The 16,165-nt window shown below is 39.6% G+C and overlaps 3 protein-coding genes across 3 annotated transcripts; 1 reads left to right on the top strand and 2 right to left on the bottom strand.

Annotated features, from left to right (window-relative positions):
• Positions 1-1,393: 1,393 nt before the first annotated feature.
• On the bottom strand, positions 1,394-4,043 carry g6pc1a.2 (glucose-6-phosphatase catalytic subunit 1a, tandem duplicate 2). The gene is made up of 5 exons (XM_014335617.2): positions 3,733-4,043; positions 3,533-3,642; positions 2,876-2,978; positions 2,444-2,559; positions 1,394-2,285 (listed from the first exon to the last, which is right to left on the bottom strand). The coding sequence occupies exons 1-5, from the start codon at positions 3,963-3,965 to the stop codon at positions 1,783-1,785; spliced, it is 1,065 nt and encodes a 354-aa protein (XP_014191103.1). The 5' UTR covers positions 3,966-4,043; the 3' UTR covers positions 1,394-1,782.
• Positions 4,044-4,849: 806 nt separating this feature from the next.
• On the top strand, positions 4,850-7,512 carry g6pc1a.1 (glucose-6-phosphatase catalytic subunit 1a, tandem duplicate 1). Its single transcript, XM_005913646.3, has 5 exons — positions 4,850-5,306; positions 5,413-5,522; positions 6,059-6,164; positions 6,247-6,362; positions 6,710-7,512. The coding sequence occupies exons 1-5, from the start codon at positions 5,089-5,091 to the stop codon at positions 7,216-7,218; spliced, it is 1,059 nt and encodes a 352-aa protein (XP_005913708.1). The 5' UTR covers positions 4,850-5,088; the 3' UTR covers positions 7,219-7,512.
• A 3,232-nt stretch (positions 7,513-10,744) lies between these two features.
• psme3 (proteasome activator subunit 3) lies at positions 10,745-16,156 on the bottom strand. The gene is made up of 10 exons (XM_005913649.3): positions 15,966-16,156; positions 15,430-15,462; positions 14,729-14,791; positions 13,518-13,622; positions 13,371-13,419; positions 13,173-13,291; positions 12,744-12,880; positions 12,567-12,621; positions 11,724-11,810; positions 10,745-11,633 (listed from the first exon to the last, which is right to left on the bottom strand). The coding sequence occupies exons 1-10, from the start codon at positions 16,005-16,007 to the stop codon at positions 11,553-11,555; spliced, it is 771 nt and encodes a 256-aa protein (XP_005913711.1). The 5' UTR covers positions 16,008-16,156; the 3' UTR covers positions 10,745-11,552.
• Positions 16,157-16,165: the final 9 nt, after the last annotated feature.

Here is a 16,165-nt window from a genome sequence, read left to right as displayed (position 1 = left end):
TATCCAAATGGAGGCAGGATAGAATAAGTACATGTAAGTACATTTAAGTACTTAGTACTTTCATTTTCATCTACTTTAAGAATTTACTTAAAGTAGATGCTATAATTCAGAGAAAAATATTGCATTTTAAACAACATTATATATTGGAGTATTAGAATTGTAGTTAATGTAAAAATAAGAATGAATAAAATGTAACCCATTTAAAAATGTTTGTGGTGTATGTGTGTGTGTGTGTGTGTGTGTGTGTGTGTGTGTGTGTGTGTGTGTGTGTGTGTAAATATAACAATTTTCTGTTGTTTTTTTCTAACAAAAAAGTAAGTAAGCATTTTAAAGTTGTATGTAATTAGTAACTCATTCAATTTACTTTTATGTCATTTCAGCTTTTATCGTTTTGTTGTTTTATTGTCTAAACTTTATTCTCTTCTTTCCTTTTTACTGTTTTAGTAAACAGATTAAACCAGGGATGTCAAACTCATTTTACATCATTTTACAGCTCATTTTGTTCAGTAAACAAAGTTTCTGTCATTATACACATGATAAATGTGTATGATGACAGAAAGACGTATGGATAGTTCATTGCACTGCCCTGTAATTATAAAATATAAAGTTTTTTCTTAGTTTACTGTGAATAACAGTAACTTTCCTATCATTTAATTGTTTATTATTTTGGTGTAGGATGAATGACAATGAGGGTAGGAAGTCTTTATCAATAGGAAAAGCTGTAAAATGTGAAAATACTGAAAATACTGAACATACTTTTTAGTATTAAGTTTAAAATGTATACATTGCTTCACATGATCTAAAAACTGTCCACTTGGCTGGATTTGAGTCTTCACCAGGCCAATTATGGCCCTGGGGCCTTATGTTTGACACCCCTGGATTAAACTGATGAGCCCCTTTTAATATTTGTGTATGTATTTTTTTTTTTTTAATCTCTGCACCTACTGTACCTTTTATTTCTGCACATATAGTATATTTTATTCTGCATATGTGTTATTTATTGTTGGTTACTGCTTTCTTTTCTTTTAGCACTGATGTGGGACAGTACTCCAATTTCATTGTTGTACAGTGCATGACTGTGCAATGATAATAAATTGTAAATAATGAGTGTTTGTTTTCTGCTTATTTTCTTTTAATTGAGATTATTCTGAATATTATACTTATTGTGTGATTTTTTTTTTAAGAAAGCTGAGTATCTGAGTAAAATTTGGAATCGGTGACTTTTTTCAATTGTGGTGCACATATTAAAAAAATACGCTAACAGATATTCCAGCGCTGGTGAGAAAAACAGAATAAATCTAAGTCTTAGTCTAAGTAGAAGAAAATGGTCATTAGTCAAGTACTAAAGGAACATTCCAGTAATTGCACATTTTTAAAAATGAACCAAATCGGGTTTTTTTAACATTTACAAAATTTTTATTTAAAAATATTTCAACAGTCCCAAAAATACTTTCTATGACATTGAAAAAATACATTACTAATACAGTTAAAATACTATACTGAAGTCGTGAATGACCGTCCAGGACAAGCGTCATTATCGTGTTGTCGCATATTCAAAATAGTTCTTTGTGAGTGTCACTGGGCAGCCTGGATAGTGCTTTCACTTAGTGTCACACAATGTTCAAGGTTCAGTGTCCAAATAACACAAAATGCATTTTCCTGTTGATCTCAAAGCTTTTCCTGAGGATTACGTGGCAGTGTGGATAAAACAAGCACCAAAGGAATGTGTTTCAATAGGAAGAGATTTCCTTTTCATTAGTCTTTGTGATATGAAGTTGGTGCTCACACTGCCTTTTTGTTGTGCTGGCTCAGAGATCGGTTCACACAGTATGGGATGATACTGACAGTGACCAGTGGCACAATGGCACTCTTGCAGAAGGACAGCAGGTAGAAGAGGGCCGCGGTATGTGTAGGAGGCTTGAAGGAGTCAAACAGGTGCAGCAGGAGCAGAGAGCTGATGATGCATCCTGCTTTGACCAACAGGCTGCTGCTCTTTTTGGTTTCGGTGTAGAGGGGAGAGTGCAGACCCAGACCCAGGCCAAACAGCGTGCCCATGTTGCGCAGGAGGCTGGCAAAGGGCGTGGTGTCCAGGTGGACCCACTCTGGTCTGATGCACCACTTCTGGGCTTTCTCCATGGTCCACAGCAGGTCCACACCCAGAGCTTTGAGCAGCACATAGAAGCCAACAGCGAAGGAGGTGAGGAACAGAGTCGTGTAGAAATACTTCTTCATGCTGGCGCTGTAGATCCACTGAGTTCTGTTAAAGGCCTCAGCCACAATCATACCTAGAAAACAATGATCCACATTAGGAAAGCAGAGGCGGATATTTCGCGTTACTTATTATACCGCTGCAGGCTTAATAACTGACTATATTTCTGACTATATATTTTACTGAATGACTGAGGCATAGCCAGCTGTTCACTGAAACTGTAAAAATACTCACCTGTGATAAGACCGGCGATGACCTGGTGGGGGAAGTGGGCAGCAATAAAGACTCTAGAGAGGCAGACACACACCTGGACCCCACAAAAAAGCGTCCACAGAAGAGCCTTCAGATACCTGTTGAAGTACAAATTCACACAGCTTAGATTCATTGATTTCCAGCAGCTCAAGATTACATGAAAGAAAATCTTTTGAAGCACTGTAACAATAAACAAATTTATTCTTCTCTTCTCATGAGAACTTCAGCTGCCTGCACGTCAAAACAACCCGTGTTTAACACCCTGTTTTCAGTCAATACTTCTCAGAAGTCAATGATCAACCCCAGCACCGAACAGATAGCGTGTCCAGAGCGATAAGCTCTGAATGGAGCAAAATGGTAAACAACACCAAAATCGGCAGGGCCAAGAAAGGAAAAATAAAGTTATAGACTCACCACTGACTGTTTGTGGATTTGTTGCTGGTCATGATGGCGAGGATCGAGGTCACCAGGGTGTAGTAGACTCCTGCAGCTCCCATAGCATGGCCAGAGGGGCTGCCTAGGTAACACAGACAGAGGGAGGAAGGCAGTTATTAACATGTGGGCCAGAGCAACCTGCACTGCTCATTCATTATATTCTTTTGTTTTGTTGTTTGTTTTAACCTAAGTAATAAATGAATGAAAAAGATCGCCACTATTTTATTTTAACTTGATTTTAAACAACTCAATAAGCTCATATATTTGGCTGCTGTCCAAATAACCTAACTGCAAATAACGTAACATGCATGTTTATGGACTGTGTCACAGGGGAAACATGCAAACTCCACACAGAAAGGCAGACAGAAACCAGAGGATACAAAAGAAACGTTCTTTCTGTGATATGTACGAATTAAGCACCATATCACCTGACAGCATTAGGGCTTTATCTTGAGGATGAGTGCCAAGATCTAGATCTTTAGAATGATAATTTATTTGATTCGGCCAATTTACTTCAAAGTAAACTTCAGGCAGGAACACATGCAGAGTGAGAGGAGCTGTGGACTAATGGGAGTCGGTTTATTTTTACCCTCACGCAAGTTAATGCAGCCGTGCATGAACAGTGGTGTCTCTCACCTGGTCCAGTCTCACAGGTCATTGGGTACTGCTCGATGTGAGGGGGCACGGAGTTTGCATAGTAGGCTGTCTCGTGGACCCACCAGTACGGCCTCTCTCCAAACAGAATCCTGAAGAGGACAGCAGAAACATGCATTGAGTTACGGTCTAAAGAAAGCTTATTTCACACGATTATATATCAGTTAAAAAAATACGCTCACCATTTGAACACTAAATTAAGCCAGTCTCCGATCACAGCCACCCAGATCAGCTTGATGCCCACTGAAGCCCGCAGGTGAAACCAAAGGGGGAAGAAGATGAAGAAGGTGTTCCTCAGATCAGCCGCCCAGGAGACCCAGAGAAACAAGCCCTGGGCATCTTTGTAGTTGGTCTGCAGGTAGTAGGTGCTGCTCACCCCGAAACCCTGCACGGCGTCCATCACGGCATTAAGCATCTTAGCGTTAAGAGGAAGAAATCTCAGTCTAGTGATGTGTGAGTGGAAGAACAGAGAGTGCTGTTATCAGTGAGACAGCTGGCTGTTTTTATAGTGGACGGACCCACTACCCAAACGCATGCACACGCTGATCTTTGGACCTTACGCATGTGTAATAAAACACTGGCAGTCACTAGAGTTTGGGAGGCATGTCACACAAACAAGTTGGGAAGATAACAGGAAAACAAAACGTCAATCAGTATCTTAGAATCACTGTACAGAGAGAGTCACAGGAGAGAGGAAGTCAATCGATCAGTGGCTGTCCTCCTCAAGTGTGACCCAAATTAAACACTTTGCAGAGAGATTTTTTTTCTGCTGCCCCACAGACTATTTTTAAATGTCATCTTCGTCTTCTTCATTTTTGTCCACATGGCTTTGACTTTGGCATTAATAAAGGATAGCCGTGTTTTTCATATTTTCCCTTCTTACATTCTCACATTCTGCACATTCTCACTAATAATTTATCAGTAATGTCATTGATTTTTTTAGTGAAAACATGCCGCCGTTCAGAATGATGGAGTAAGCTATTTCTATATTACATAAGAAGATCAATGATTAAATGAGTGAGTTTGGGATGAAACAAAGCTGATGAGATAGTTGGTGACAAAACAGAAAAAGAAAAAAATAGATAGCAGGTGGAACATAAGGTACTGCACTCTTATGAAAGAAAGGTCTGGTGGGGACATCTGCACAGATGAGCTCATATTTTGTTCTGTTTCCAGAGATATGTTTACGAAAAGTTCAAAACCATTTTGTTGTTTCTCACATTGGGGTTCAGGCACAAGTAGAGATAACGGGTCTTTGCTAGAAGTCTGCAATCTGTCCATGGGCAGCTGTTGCTTTCTGTTACGATAGCTTTGAGCAAGGGGGCCCCCTGAGGTGTAAAGGTTAAGTGACCTGTCTGCACCGTTGCAAAGTTAAACAAACTTGCTAGCCTTGAGTAAAGTCCAGTGGGAATCATTCAGTGGAAGAACAGACAGGACGGCCTCAAAGAGCTTTGCTGAAACCTAACCAAGAAAAAAACCAATAAAGAGACAATATTTTCACAGCATCGTCCTCAGAAAGAGGTCTGGGTTGTGATATCATGGATCTTCTACACAGCTGGGGTGTTGAGCTGGCTGTCTATCTGCAGACCAGATATGGCAAATATGAAGGTTTGTTCGACCTGGCATCCACAGTGGCCGATTTGCACACCACGTTCTTCTGGTTGTTCCCGATCTGGTTCCACCTGCGGAGGGACACGGCACTCAGGCTCATCTGGGTGGCTGTCATCGGAGACTGGCTCAACTTGGTCCTAAAATGGTAACTGGGTGAACGGGTCCAACTTGAATTAAACTTAAAACTTAAACATTAAAAAAAAGGAACGGTTGCATGATTCGTTTCCTGTTTTTTTGTTTCACTGTGGCAGGGTTCTATTTGGGGAAAGACCTTATTGGTGGGTTCACGAGACCAAGTTTTATGGAGCAGGACCGGCCCCTTCACTCCAGCAGTTCCCCATCACATGTGAAACTGGACCAGGTAGAGCTCATGACAGGCATGCGGACCGCATGAAAACTGAACAGAACTAGTCTGTCATAATAGAATGATAAGATTTATTTGGCACAGTACACAATTAGTCTGATAAATACTCCAGTACATCATTGCCAGGTGATAGCTGTAACAATTGGCAACTGTACACGACTTTCTGTGAATGGGTATGACTTTAATGGTGATAAATAGGTAATAAACTTGTAGTGCCTTTTATCTTGCTCCAGTTTCTTTGAGAGATCTCTGTCCTCATACTAATAGTAGAAGGAGAGGTAACAAGGTGCAAGTGTTTTTCTTCAGTCTTCAGTTTCCAGAACGTATTAAACGTTCTGGAAACTGAAAGAAAAAGATAAAAGATAACAACAACTTTCAGCAATATATGACATATTCAAACCACCTCAGACTTGGTGTTGCGCTTATTCTGGTCACCAGTCTGACGAGGATTGGTCGTCACGATAGATGAAGAACCGACTGATCGGTTTTCACTCTAAATTAGAAAATACTAAGCCCAATTTCTTTCTTTGCAGGAAGTCCTTCAGGTCATGCCATGGGCGCAGCTGGTGTCTGGTATGTCATGGTAACAGCACTGCTCTCTATTGCAAGAGAAAAACAGTGCCCCCCATTGCTATACAGGTGAGTCTGTGTTAATACAATCACCTTTTCTGGCTCTCTGGAGTCTTTAGGTTCTGTGCACCTACAGTGTTGTCCCTGTCAGATTTTTGTATATAGGCCTGTGGATGCTAATGGGCCTGGTCGAGCTGGTGGTATGCATTTCCAGAGTCTACATGGCTGCTCACTTCCCACACCAGGTTATTGCAGGAATCATTACAGGTCAGTCCATCTAAAGAACTCTAGTCGATAAAGTGTTGACTTTTACAAAGACTTTGATGTGCAGAATTTTCATAAAAACATTTTGCGAGGGTTGGAAATTAAGTTTACTGAGTGATTATGTAGCCTACAACTACCAATATCATATTTTTAAGAGCAAATGCCAAAGATCAAACAAAGAAATATTGTAGAAGAAGAATTAAAATATGGCTCAGGTGTAAATGCAATCTCAAAATTACAAAAATATGATATATATCTTAGACCATTTTAACTTCAAATATTGTTTTATTGAATGTACATGTTACGCATTGTCCCTGTTTAATAAACCACCTTGTCTGTTTTCGTCTTAGGCACACTGGTAGCTGAAGTTGTTTCCAAGGAGAAATGGATCTACAGCGCAAGCCTGAAGAAGTACTTCTTAATTACCCTCTTCCTCACCTCCTTTGCTGTTGGCTTTTATGTGCTCCTTAAAGCTCTGGATGTGGACCTGCTGTGGACCATGGAGAAAGCCCACAAGTGGTGCATCAGGCCAGAGTGGGTTCACCTAGACTCTGCCCCCTTTGCTAGCCTCCTGCGGAACATGGGCAGCCTGTTTGGTCTGGGCCTCGGTCTGCACTCACCGTTCTACAAGACAACCAAGATGAGGATTATGAGCGCCCCTTTGAGGATTGGATGTATTGTCATCTCTGTATCCCTGCTTCACCTGTTAGATGAATGGACATTTTCCCCTGAAAACCATATGACTTTCTATGCCCTTTCCTTTGGTAAAAGTGCCGTTGCACTTTTAATCCCAACTACTTTGGTGCCTTGGGCTCTCAGCAAGATTTACCCTGTAAAGACAGAAGGCAAAAACTTGTAGCTTTGAGGCAACTGGAGGATTAATGTTCTATATTTACAAAGATTCTTACTTCTCATTTTTAATAGACATGGATTAAGCCTCATCTGTACTGTTCACTGTTTTTTTTTCTGTTTTAATCTGGGTCTAGGTTAACTCCATATCTATGAAACTTGCTATAGAGTTTTTGGAATGTCTGAAGATATTGTGCTGGCCTTGTTACCATTTAGGAGCAGAGGGAAAAGGCTACTTTACTGATTGGAACAATAACATTTAATTGGATGTTACCATTCCCAGAATCTAGACTACTTAGGGACAGAAAAAGGACGTAGACACCCAACTAGCACTTTCAGATAATTGCTGTAAAGCTCACTGATAGACCACATTTGTTCAATTTGAAGAAATAAGAAGCGTCCCCTTCACGGTATGAGCAATAAAGGGTAAAAGTAAAACACAAAAAGTGGTGTTGTTTTTTTGGATATGCTAAGCTAAGCTCAATCTTTCCTGGATCTACAAAGTGCTAGCAGCCTTCTAATTTAGCTGGGTTTAAGTAAAATATGAACATTTTTCTACAAATGTTTTCTAATAATTGTTTTCTAAATGGTCTTATTGGGACTTCTGCTACAATTATTACAATTAACCTCCTTGAAATTGAGCAATGGTTTATTTTTGTCCATCAAATTACATTTAGTCATGTTTTCATGTTTAGAATAACTGTCTTTTCAGTGTCTGTAATATTGTAAGCTTCTTTAACATCCACAGTATATATGAGATAAAGATTTTTACACATACACGCAGCCACCACCTCAGCAAAAAAAGTATTTTTTAAACAAATAAAAACTGTTTCTTGTAATCATGTTTTCGTGCTTATTTGAGAAGTGCGGTGCAGCCCTGGCAGTTTTCTCAGTATGTCTCAGACTGATACTGATTAATTCTCTGGCCAGAACAACCATTAAATATTAACCAGAGCATGCTCCACTCACTCGGCAGTCCCACATAGTGACACTGCCTCGCACCACAGCCATGCGCTTTCAAAGGTACATGAAGGGTCAAGGGGCAGAAAGCGTTGCCGACAACACGTGGGCCTCATAAGGCTTTAAAAATAGAACCTTGTTCAGGTGACGAACTACCGAAGCAGCTTTGGATGTATGGCACTGAGATCAGCAGGATTGCAAACAAAGGTCACTATCATATTATCACAGACACACCTCTATAAAACCGCTAATTACATTGTGAAACTGCAACGTAAAGTCCAACTGAATGCAATCATAGGTCACCTAAAGTTGCTGTGGTAATGAGAAAAAGTAGGAAACTGAAGGTAGTCGCTGTGGTAACTTTGCTGGACATGAAGTCCTGCATCAGATAACTTAGATCTCGTAGATCTAAACATCATGGAGCCAGTCTGGGATTACATAAAGAGACTTAATCTACCAAAGAAGCATTCTTGGAAGAGCTTGGAACAACCAAACTGTAACATAGCTTAATAAAGCAGATAGAGACTGTCATTATATGGCATTGTTTTTGAGAACAGCCCCACGTTATCATGCCTCAAAGGTTTGATCAGCATTGCACTGTTTTACAAAGTAAATCATACTTAATCTTAACAGGACCCAGTGATTATCACGACACATCCTTTTTTGATCATTTTATCTCATTGTCTTCTTACGCTGTTCTAGTTATTTCCGGTTCTTATCTCAAGAAGCTATATGGGAGTTCTTTGTACAGGTACGCTGCATTGCGTTTGTGTGACTAGGAGGCAGGGGGACAGAGGGTATAGACCTCACAACTACGTCAGGGACGTTGAGTAACTGTTTACATTAGTTTACAGTCACAATAGTCAGCTCGCCTTGGTTGTTCTCCTCAATATCTTCTCATCCTCACATAACCTTTTCTATATTTACTTAAAGATGCAGCTCTGGACCAAATAAATAAATAAAAAGAAGTGTTGGCATAAAAGGTGCTTCAAAAAACACGCTTCACAAATATGCACAGTCTAGTCTGATCAGTGAAGTCCTTCATGCCCCTTGTCAGCTTTTCAAAGTTAAGAAAAGCATTAAACTTTGGGTGTTAGTCTAACTGCAAAGAGTGCAAGTGTGTAAGACTTACCTCTGACAGATACAATTCCCATATTATGCCTTAAACCTAAAACTAGCACCAAATTAATACAAACTGAACTAATTAATCAAAACTAAACAGAAGTAAAAACAATACCACAACAATACCAAATGTTAAAAAAGCTAATGACAAACACAAAACTGTAACTACATCTCTTCCCCTCTATCTCTGCCTGCTTCCCCGTCTAACTTCAGAGTCTCTCTATCAATAAGGCTAAAAAATGCCATAATAAATAATTTAAAAAAAGAAACATATGCTTTGTGATCTCCTGCTGTTGCTGCAGCTTCAAGGTTCAATATGTTCTTCTACCTGGTTATTACAAGGAGTTATTTCAGTTTCTTTTCAATTCTCTTCTGACCTTTGGCATTTTCTCCAACAGAACTGCCGCTCACTGGATATTTTCTATTTTTCAGTCATCATCTGTAAACATGAGGTGGTTGTGTAGGAACCGCCTAGCAGTCAGCACTTTCTGAAATACTCAGACCAGCCTGTGTAGCATCAACATTCACATTCAAAGCTGCTTAAATGATCCCGCCCCCAATTCTGATAATCAGGTTGAACTTCAATTGGCTCTCTTGACCATGTCTGCATACTTGAAAGTGTCGAGTTGCTGCAATGCAGTTGTCTGATTAGATATTTCTCTTAATGAGAAGTTGAAAAAGTGCGCCTAATAAAGTAGCCAATTAATCTATAATATCATAATCTGCTGGTTAGTTAAATTTTAGGAATCTCAAGTTTTGAGTTGCTTAACATGTGAGTAAAGTTGCCTCAAAACCTTCCTATCTGACACCCATTCAGTGTGATCCCATTAAGCACCACTTGATCTTTAATTTTTAAACTGTGGATTTGCGTTTATATATATATTTGGGATGCTGACTTCTGTGTGAAATAAATGCACATGGGACAAAGGATTTGATATTTGAACACACAAAAGTCGGGACCTTTACACCTTGGCTTAAACTAGCAAGCACTTACAAGCCACAGCGACATCTGCAGGTCAAGAGGAAACATTGTATCCATGTCACACCACTATCTGATGTTTTGCTTCAAACTTCAAAACAAAAATAAAAAACAAAACAAAACCCTACAACATGCCTCCAAAAGTCTTATCAAAAAACAGTCTTTTATTCAATACAATGAATGCTCCAACATAAAAGCTTTTGACTCGTGAATTTTCACTGAAATCATTTAAGCCCACGACTTAAAACTTGCATCGTTTTCAAATTTGTGATATCTACACGTCGCAATGTCTAACATTCGCAGAACAAATTAACAGCATGTTTTGAATTTCCTATGAACTACTGTACTGATGATGCAGCAGGAGTCCAATATAAGACAAAATAATTAAAACAGTAACAAATAATGGGCAACAATAATGACAAACCACTTTGCTCTGAATATTTAAGAGCTACAAATGAGGCCGTTCACGAGGATCTGAGGACAAAATGTTTAATTAAAATTAAAAAATACAAAGCGCTTTTTGATATCAGAAGCCCCTTTCAGACATGCACTTTTCAAATAAACAGCCATCTTAACTTTACCGAGCCAGACTGCTTAACACTTTTATTCACTCTGCAAAATCCTGAACTCATGCGGTAGCAGACAGGCATGCGCAGGTCCTGAACGGCAATAAGACCATTTTAATAGTATTTTATCTCATCAGCACCAATTAAATCATTCATCTGGGATTACTAACCCAGGAAAGAGTTTTATCCTTTCCGAGCCCGAGTGGGAATGACGGAGTACAGCTCCTTGCACATACACAGAGGCCCTGCACTCAGAAAGAGCTGCAAGTGTGGTGACACTTCACCGCTTATACTGATAATACTAGCTGCCACATATCGCATGCATACAAGAACTTCTCTGTAAATTACGAACAAACATGAGGAACATTAACACAAAATTGATGAGTGCATGACAGACTGCCATCAGTTTAATAGCAATGATATCTGGCGCACGTCTGAAAAGGGCTTATGATCTGTCTCCCCATTTTCTGAGTGAATACTCTTCAAACGGTTTAAAAACAATATTTTACAATTAAAACAAACAAAACAAAACATGTGTCCATCTATAGAAGCTATGTCTTTGTATTGGGCTGTCTTGATTGTATTGGAGAAGGTGAATGTCTAGCTGTAGTCCTGCGGACCAGGGCCCGGCTACTGTTGCTCAACAGGCATGGTGAAGAGACGAGGGGGCAGACGGCGTGGGGTGGGTGGGTGGATGCAGAGACAGCTGGATGAACATCAGTACAAAGCGTCAGCATTACTGCTTCGAGGCCTCTTGATCTTCTCAATGTTCTTCAGGATCATGTCGTGTAACGTTACCTGGAAACAAGCAAACATATCGGTTATTCTGCTTTCTGAATGCAGGCAAGTATAAATAGATGCTGATAAATAATGAAGGCCACAACATACGTATTGATTTCTGAGCTCCGAAACTATGATTTTCAGACTGATGTATTCCTTCTCGTCAATCTCGGTTACTGTGCGCCGATAGTCCTCCTGTTTAAAAAAGTTGATTCTATGTTTATTTTTTCTTTTAAATATAAAACAGAACTGCCGAAGTCAGTGGAAATTTTAGCAGATAGGCTGATATCAGAGTTTGTCATTTCACTAAAGGATAATTGATAATAAGAACTTTCAATTTTGCAACAAGACATTTTAATCAACTTTTATTTAACCACGATGCACCTTGAGATTAAAATCTTTTTCAAGGGTGACCGATACAAAAATTGTTTCATACACATGCTTTAAATTCTTCCAGATATACAAACACACTCTGCTTTAAACTCAGCAGCACTTACATCTGCTCCTTTCTGTGAGGAAGAACACTGCCACAGCCTTTACAAAAAGACCTTGAGTGGGCCACTGGTTTGGATGTTAATGATCTAACAGTCAGAAACTGACTCCACGAGGGTGGCATGAGGGCCAGCTGCAACTGGCTGCTATATATGTTGTAAACCACTAGATGTCACCGTTTACAGCCTAAAACCAAAGACCACATATTTTTAAAGGCTTTCTCTTTCAATATTTCTTATAAAAAATGCAAATAGTTATTTTACAGCCGTAAGTGTATAGGTTAATTATCCCAAATGTACAAATCATCTGTAATCCTTCTCTTCTCCTTTTGTATAAAGGAAAAACTCTTGAATGAAAGAAATTGTTTTAAAAAAATAGTTAATTTCTTAGCATTTGATAGACTTCTATAGTATAACTTATATAGCTTTTTACTTTTTAATACTAAAGCTATTCACTTACCACATGTGGATATTTTGCTATTTTAGAAACCAGCTTTGCCCTTGTGATGTAGTATCTGGAAGTACGGAAGAAAGACAAAAATGGTCTCTTAACATGAAAGCGACTTCACATTTTAAAGACAAATCCCAAAGCCGGGATGTTCATATGAGATTGGGATTTCTGCAAGGTTCTGCAAACCTTGATATCTGGTCGAGGTAAGATGCAGCCTCTCCTTCAACTGTTCTGAGTTCAGCTACCGTCTCCTCCTGGATTGACACCCCAAAGTTGTTCCCATCCTCTATCCTGGGGATGAGGAGCTGAACCCACATTTTAACCTGCAGAAAGAGACAAATATAGCTAAGAAAAGAGGATGCAACATCTGACAAGTAAACACTTACGCCAACAGCATTTTAGCTGATGCCGAGCATGTGATAGTCATCTTATATAAATAACAAATTCAATACCCTTTGCTTGTTTTCGGTCCCAACTCTTAAATCTGTGCCTTGCTTCTCCTGTTTCATTAGTAAGCCTTCATTTGTCACACATTCCTAGCTTTGTTGTAAGTTCATGGCTCCTTGCTGGGGATGCCAAATGGCCAAAATAACTTACTTTAGAGCTCTTACTTACTGTGTTACATTTTTCTATGAGTGTCCTGATCTCGGGCTTGACCTTTTCAATAAGATCAACAAGGTTTGCATTACTCTTCATCATCCCATCAGGCATGACAAAGACCTTGGTGCCAGTCACTGATAAAGGAGTAAAAAGTAAAAAGTTAAAAATACATAAAATACAGACTAAATATTCAGCTAGCAAAGCTGTACTTACCCATGTCATCCCCACTTCCATCCTCCAGCTTCCTCTTTTTGGCATTTTGCTGTGAGAGAGATGCAACAGTTAGCAACAACTTCTCATCCTTGCCTTACCAACAGTTACTGTAACCATACGAAATCGAACTCTAAAATGGATCCTCACCGCATCTAGTCCGTCGTGGAGATTTGAGAACAAGATGGGATCTGGCACTGGCAGATTTATGTCTGAGTGAATTTCCTTCAGTTCAGTGATGTTTATGCTTGGATCCTGAAAAAAAAATGAGAATATTAGTTGTCAGACATGGTACAAATATAAATATACAGACATGGTAAGAAGAAAGCACATCTGCTGCCAAATCTAATCTATTTCACATGTCAGGACATCAAAAAAGATGATCTAGAAGGTTTGAAAAAACAGATGAATACAAACACAGAAGAACTACATATGACTTATGTAGTGACATATATAGTAATGTACAAGACTTCAAATGATTATGTCATTATGTAGTCAGCAATAACCAAGCGATAGGACAGAAGCAGTGTGAGAAAAAACTAAGACCACACCATGATTCAATAGCTTGTAGAACCACCTTTAGCAGCAACAACCTGAATGGTTTTCTGTATGATATCAGTCTCTCACAGGAGGAATTTTGGCCCACTCTTTATATGCTGCTTCACTTCATTAAGGTTTGCAGCTATTTACTAATACACAGTCTCATAAATCCCTGCCACACAAAACACCTTATTCTCTCTTTTTCACTCATTCTGTTGAAGATCATTGTCTTTTGTGACCCAACTTTAGCTGTTAAACAGATGGCCTCACATCTGAATCCATTTTAGGACAGAGAGGAGTTCATGGTCGACTCTGTGACTGGAAGGTGGCCAGGTCCTGTGGCTGAAGAGCCTTCTCCCAGCAAATCTTACAAACAAGCCATACTAGTCCAGTCTTTAATTGTGCTGTCATGCACTTTAACATTTCACATTCTAACTGAGGCCTGTAAAGTCAGAGATATAACTCTTACAAAAATTACATCTGAACATTGTATAGTGTGACCTTGGGGGTGAGTTAACTGCGATTATTACCAGCCATTTCAATGTTTTCCTCTTGTGAGCAACCTCCCTCACTGGAAAATGATGGACTTCAAATGGTTTGCTTTTATAGAGATGTTCATGTTTGCTGATGACCAGTTCGTAAAGTGAATTTGTTTAACAGCACCTGGGTGTTACTATTTTAACTCTGGACAACTGATAAAGACTGACTAATAAATAATGAACTTTAACGCCAAATAATACATCGGAAGGAATGAGTTTCAACTATTCACAAAGATTTTAAATTATGCCAACTTTATTTAGCTGAATGTACAATTAACTGACCTTGAGGAAATGGTCAAGTTCCAGTAACTTCTTTGGGAAAAAATTGGCGACTAGATCCTCTGCCTGGAAGAAATGTGCAGTGTTAGTGGAGTCTTGGACATCACAGTCATAATAGGTGTGTATGAAAGTGCTCATCAAATATACACATTTAGCTATACATATATAGAACCATCTATATCTGTGAGTTTGCACACTAGTTACACATCAGAAGGTTGGTAGATTTATCCCTTGTTCCTCCACTACATGTGTTAATGTATCCTTTGCCAAGATACTAACCCCAGTTGTCCCCAATCCATCAACTGGGGTGTGTGTGTGTGTGAATGTCAGATAAACAGTGCTCAAGTACAGATTAAAAATGCTGTTTGAATGTATGTATGTGTATGTGTGTGTGTGTGTGTGAGAGAGAGAAAGTGTGTGTGTGTGAGAGAGAGAAAGCGTGCAATTGGGTGAATGGGGCTTAATAGAAAGTGCTTTGAGTGCTCAAATAGAACAAAAGGTGTTATACCAGTACCAGACTGGTGTTTCCCCCTTTAGTAAGTTCGATTTAATTTACTCATAGCTGGACGCAGGCTTCCATTAAATAAAGAAGCAGACTTTACGCCATAACTACAGGCCCCTACAGGCCCCTAAAGGCTCGCTATGAGCCAGGATTAACTCCTGCATGTATATATTTTAATTTACAACGTAAGACAGAGACTTACTTCTGCGGTGATACGTTCCTTGAAAGCAGCGACCTGTAAACACAAACAGATATACGAGAGTTTGAATACCAAGTTAACAAAAAATACTCATTTCACGTCAGTAAACTTTATTTTGGTCCAGTTTTAAACACATGAGCGGTTCATCAGTGTGAGAGACAACCTCTAGCATTGGTAACTCAACGCCGGTGTGAACGGCAGCTGGCTGAGTTAGCTAACTTGGTAGCTCAGGCCTTCTTCAGTGCATGTGGTCGTAGTAGCAGCAACCATTTTCCCAGCACAGGGGGCTGTAAATCAAACTTTATCTAGATCCCCGTTACGCTTAGCGCCACCCTGACACCACACCTGGGGAAAGGTTTGACAGGTGTACTGCAGTAGGCGGGAAACAAGAAACCGGTTAGCCGGTAGCTGCTCTTAGCCTGGCCTTATCCGAGCTCCCACATCATGCTACTAAATGTGGCTAACATGCTAGCAAAGAACATGGCAACAACAACACGCAGTATAAACTCAACTGGAATTCACAAAAGGCCAAACCTCACCTTGGTTTTAATTTCACTATCCACCTTGAGGAGTGAAGACATCTTATGTAGTCGAATATGAGCAGAACGATTGTCCCAACAGCATTAAATTCACCTGTAAACGTGTGGCTTATCACTTGTCTGCCACACTTCGTGAGCTTAAAGATGACGACAATAAACATGCGACGGAGGCGGTGTTGCGACCGCGCTTGCGCGCAACG

This window comes from Haplochromis burtoni, unplaced genomic scaffold (genome assembly GCF_018398535.1).
Source record: "Haplochromis burtoni strain Fernald_Lab_line unplaced genomic scaffold, NCSU_Asbu1 Contig_6, whole genome shotgun sequence".
NCBI classification, from domain to species: Eukaryota; Metazoa; Chordata; class Actinopteri; order Cichliformes; family Cichlidae; genus Haplochromis; species Haplochromis burtoni.
This window is presented reverse-complemented; position numbering and strand designations above follow the sequence as displayed.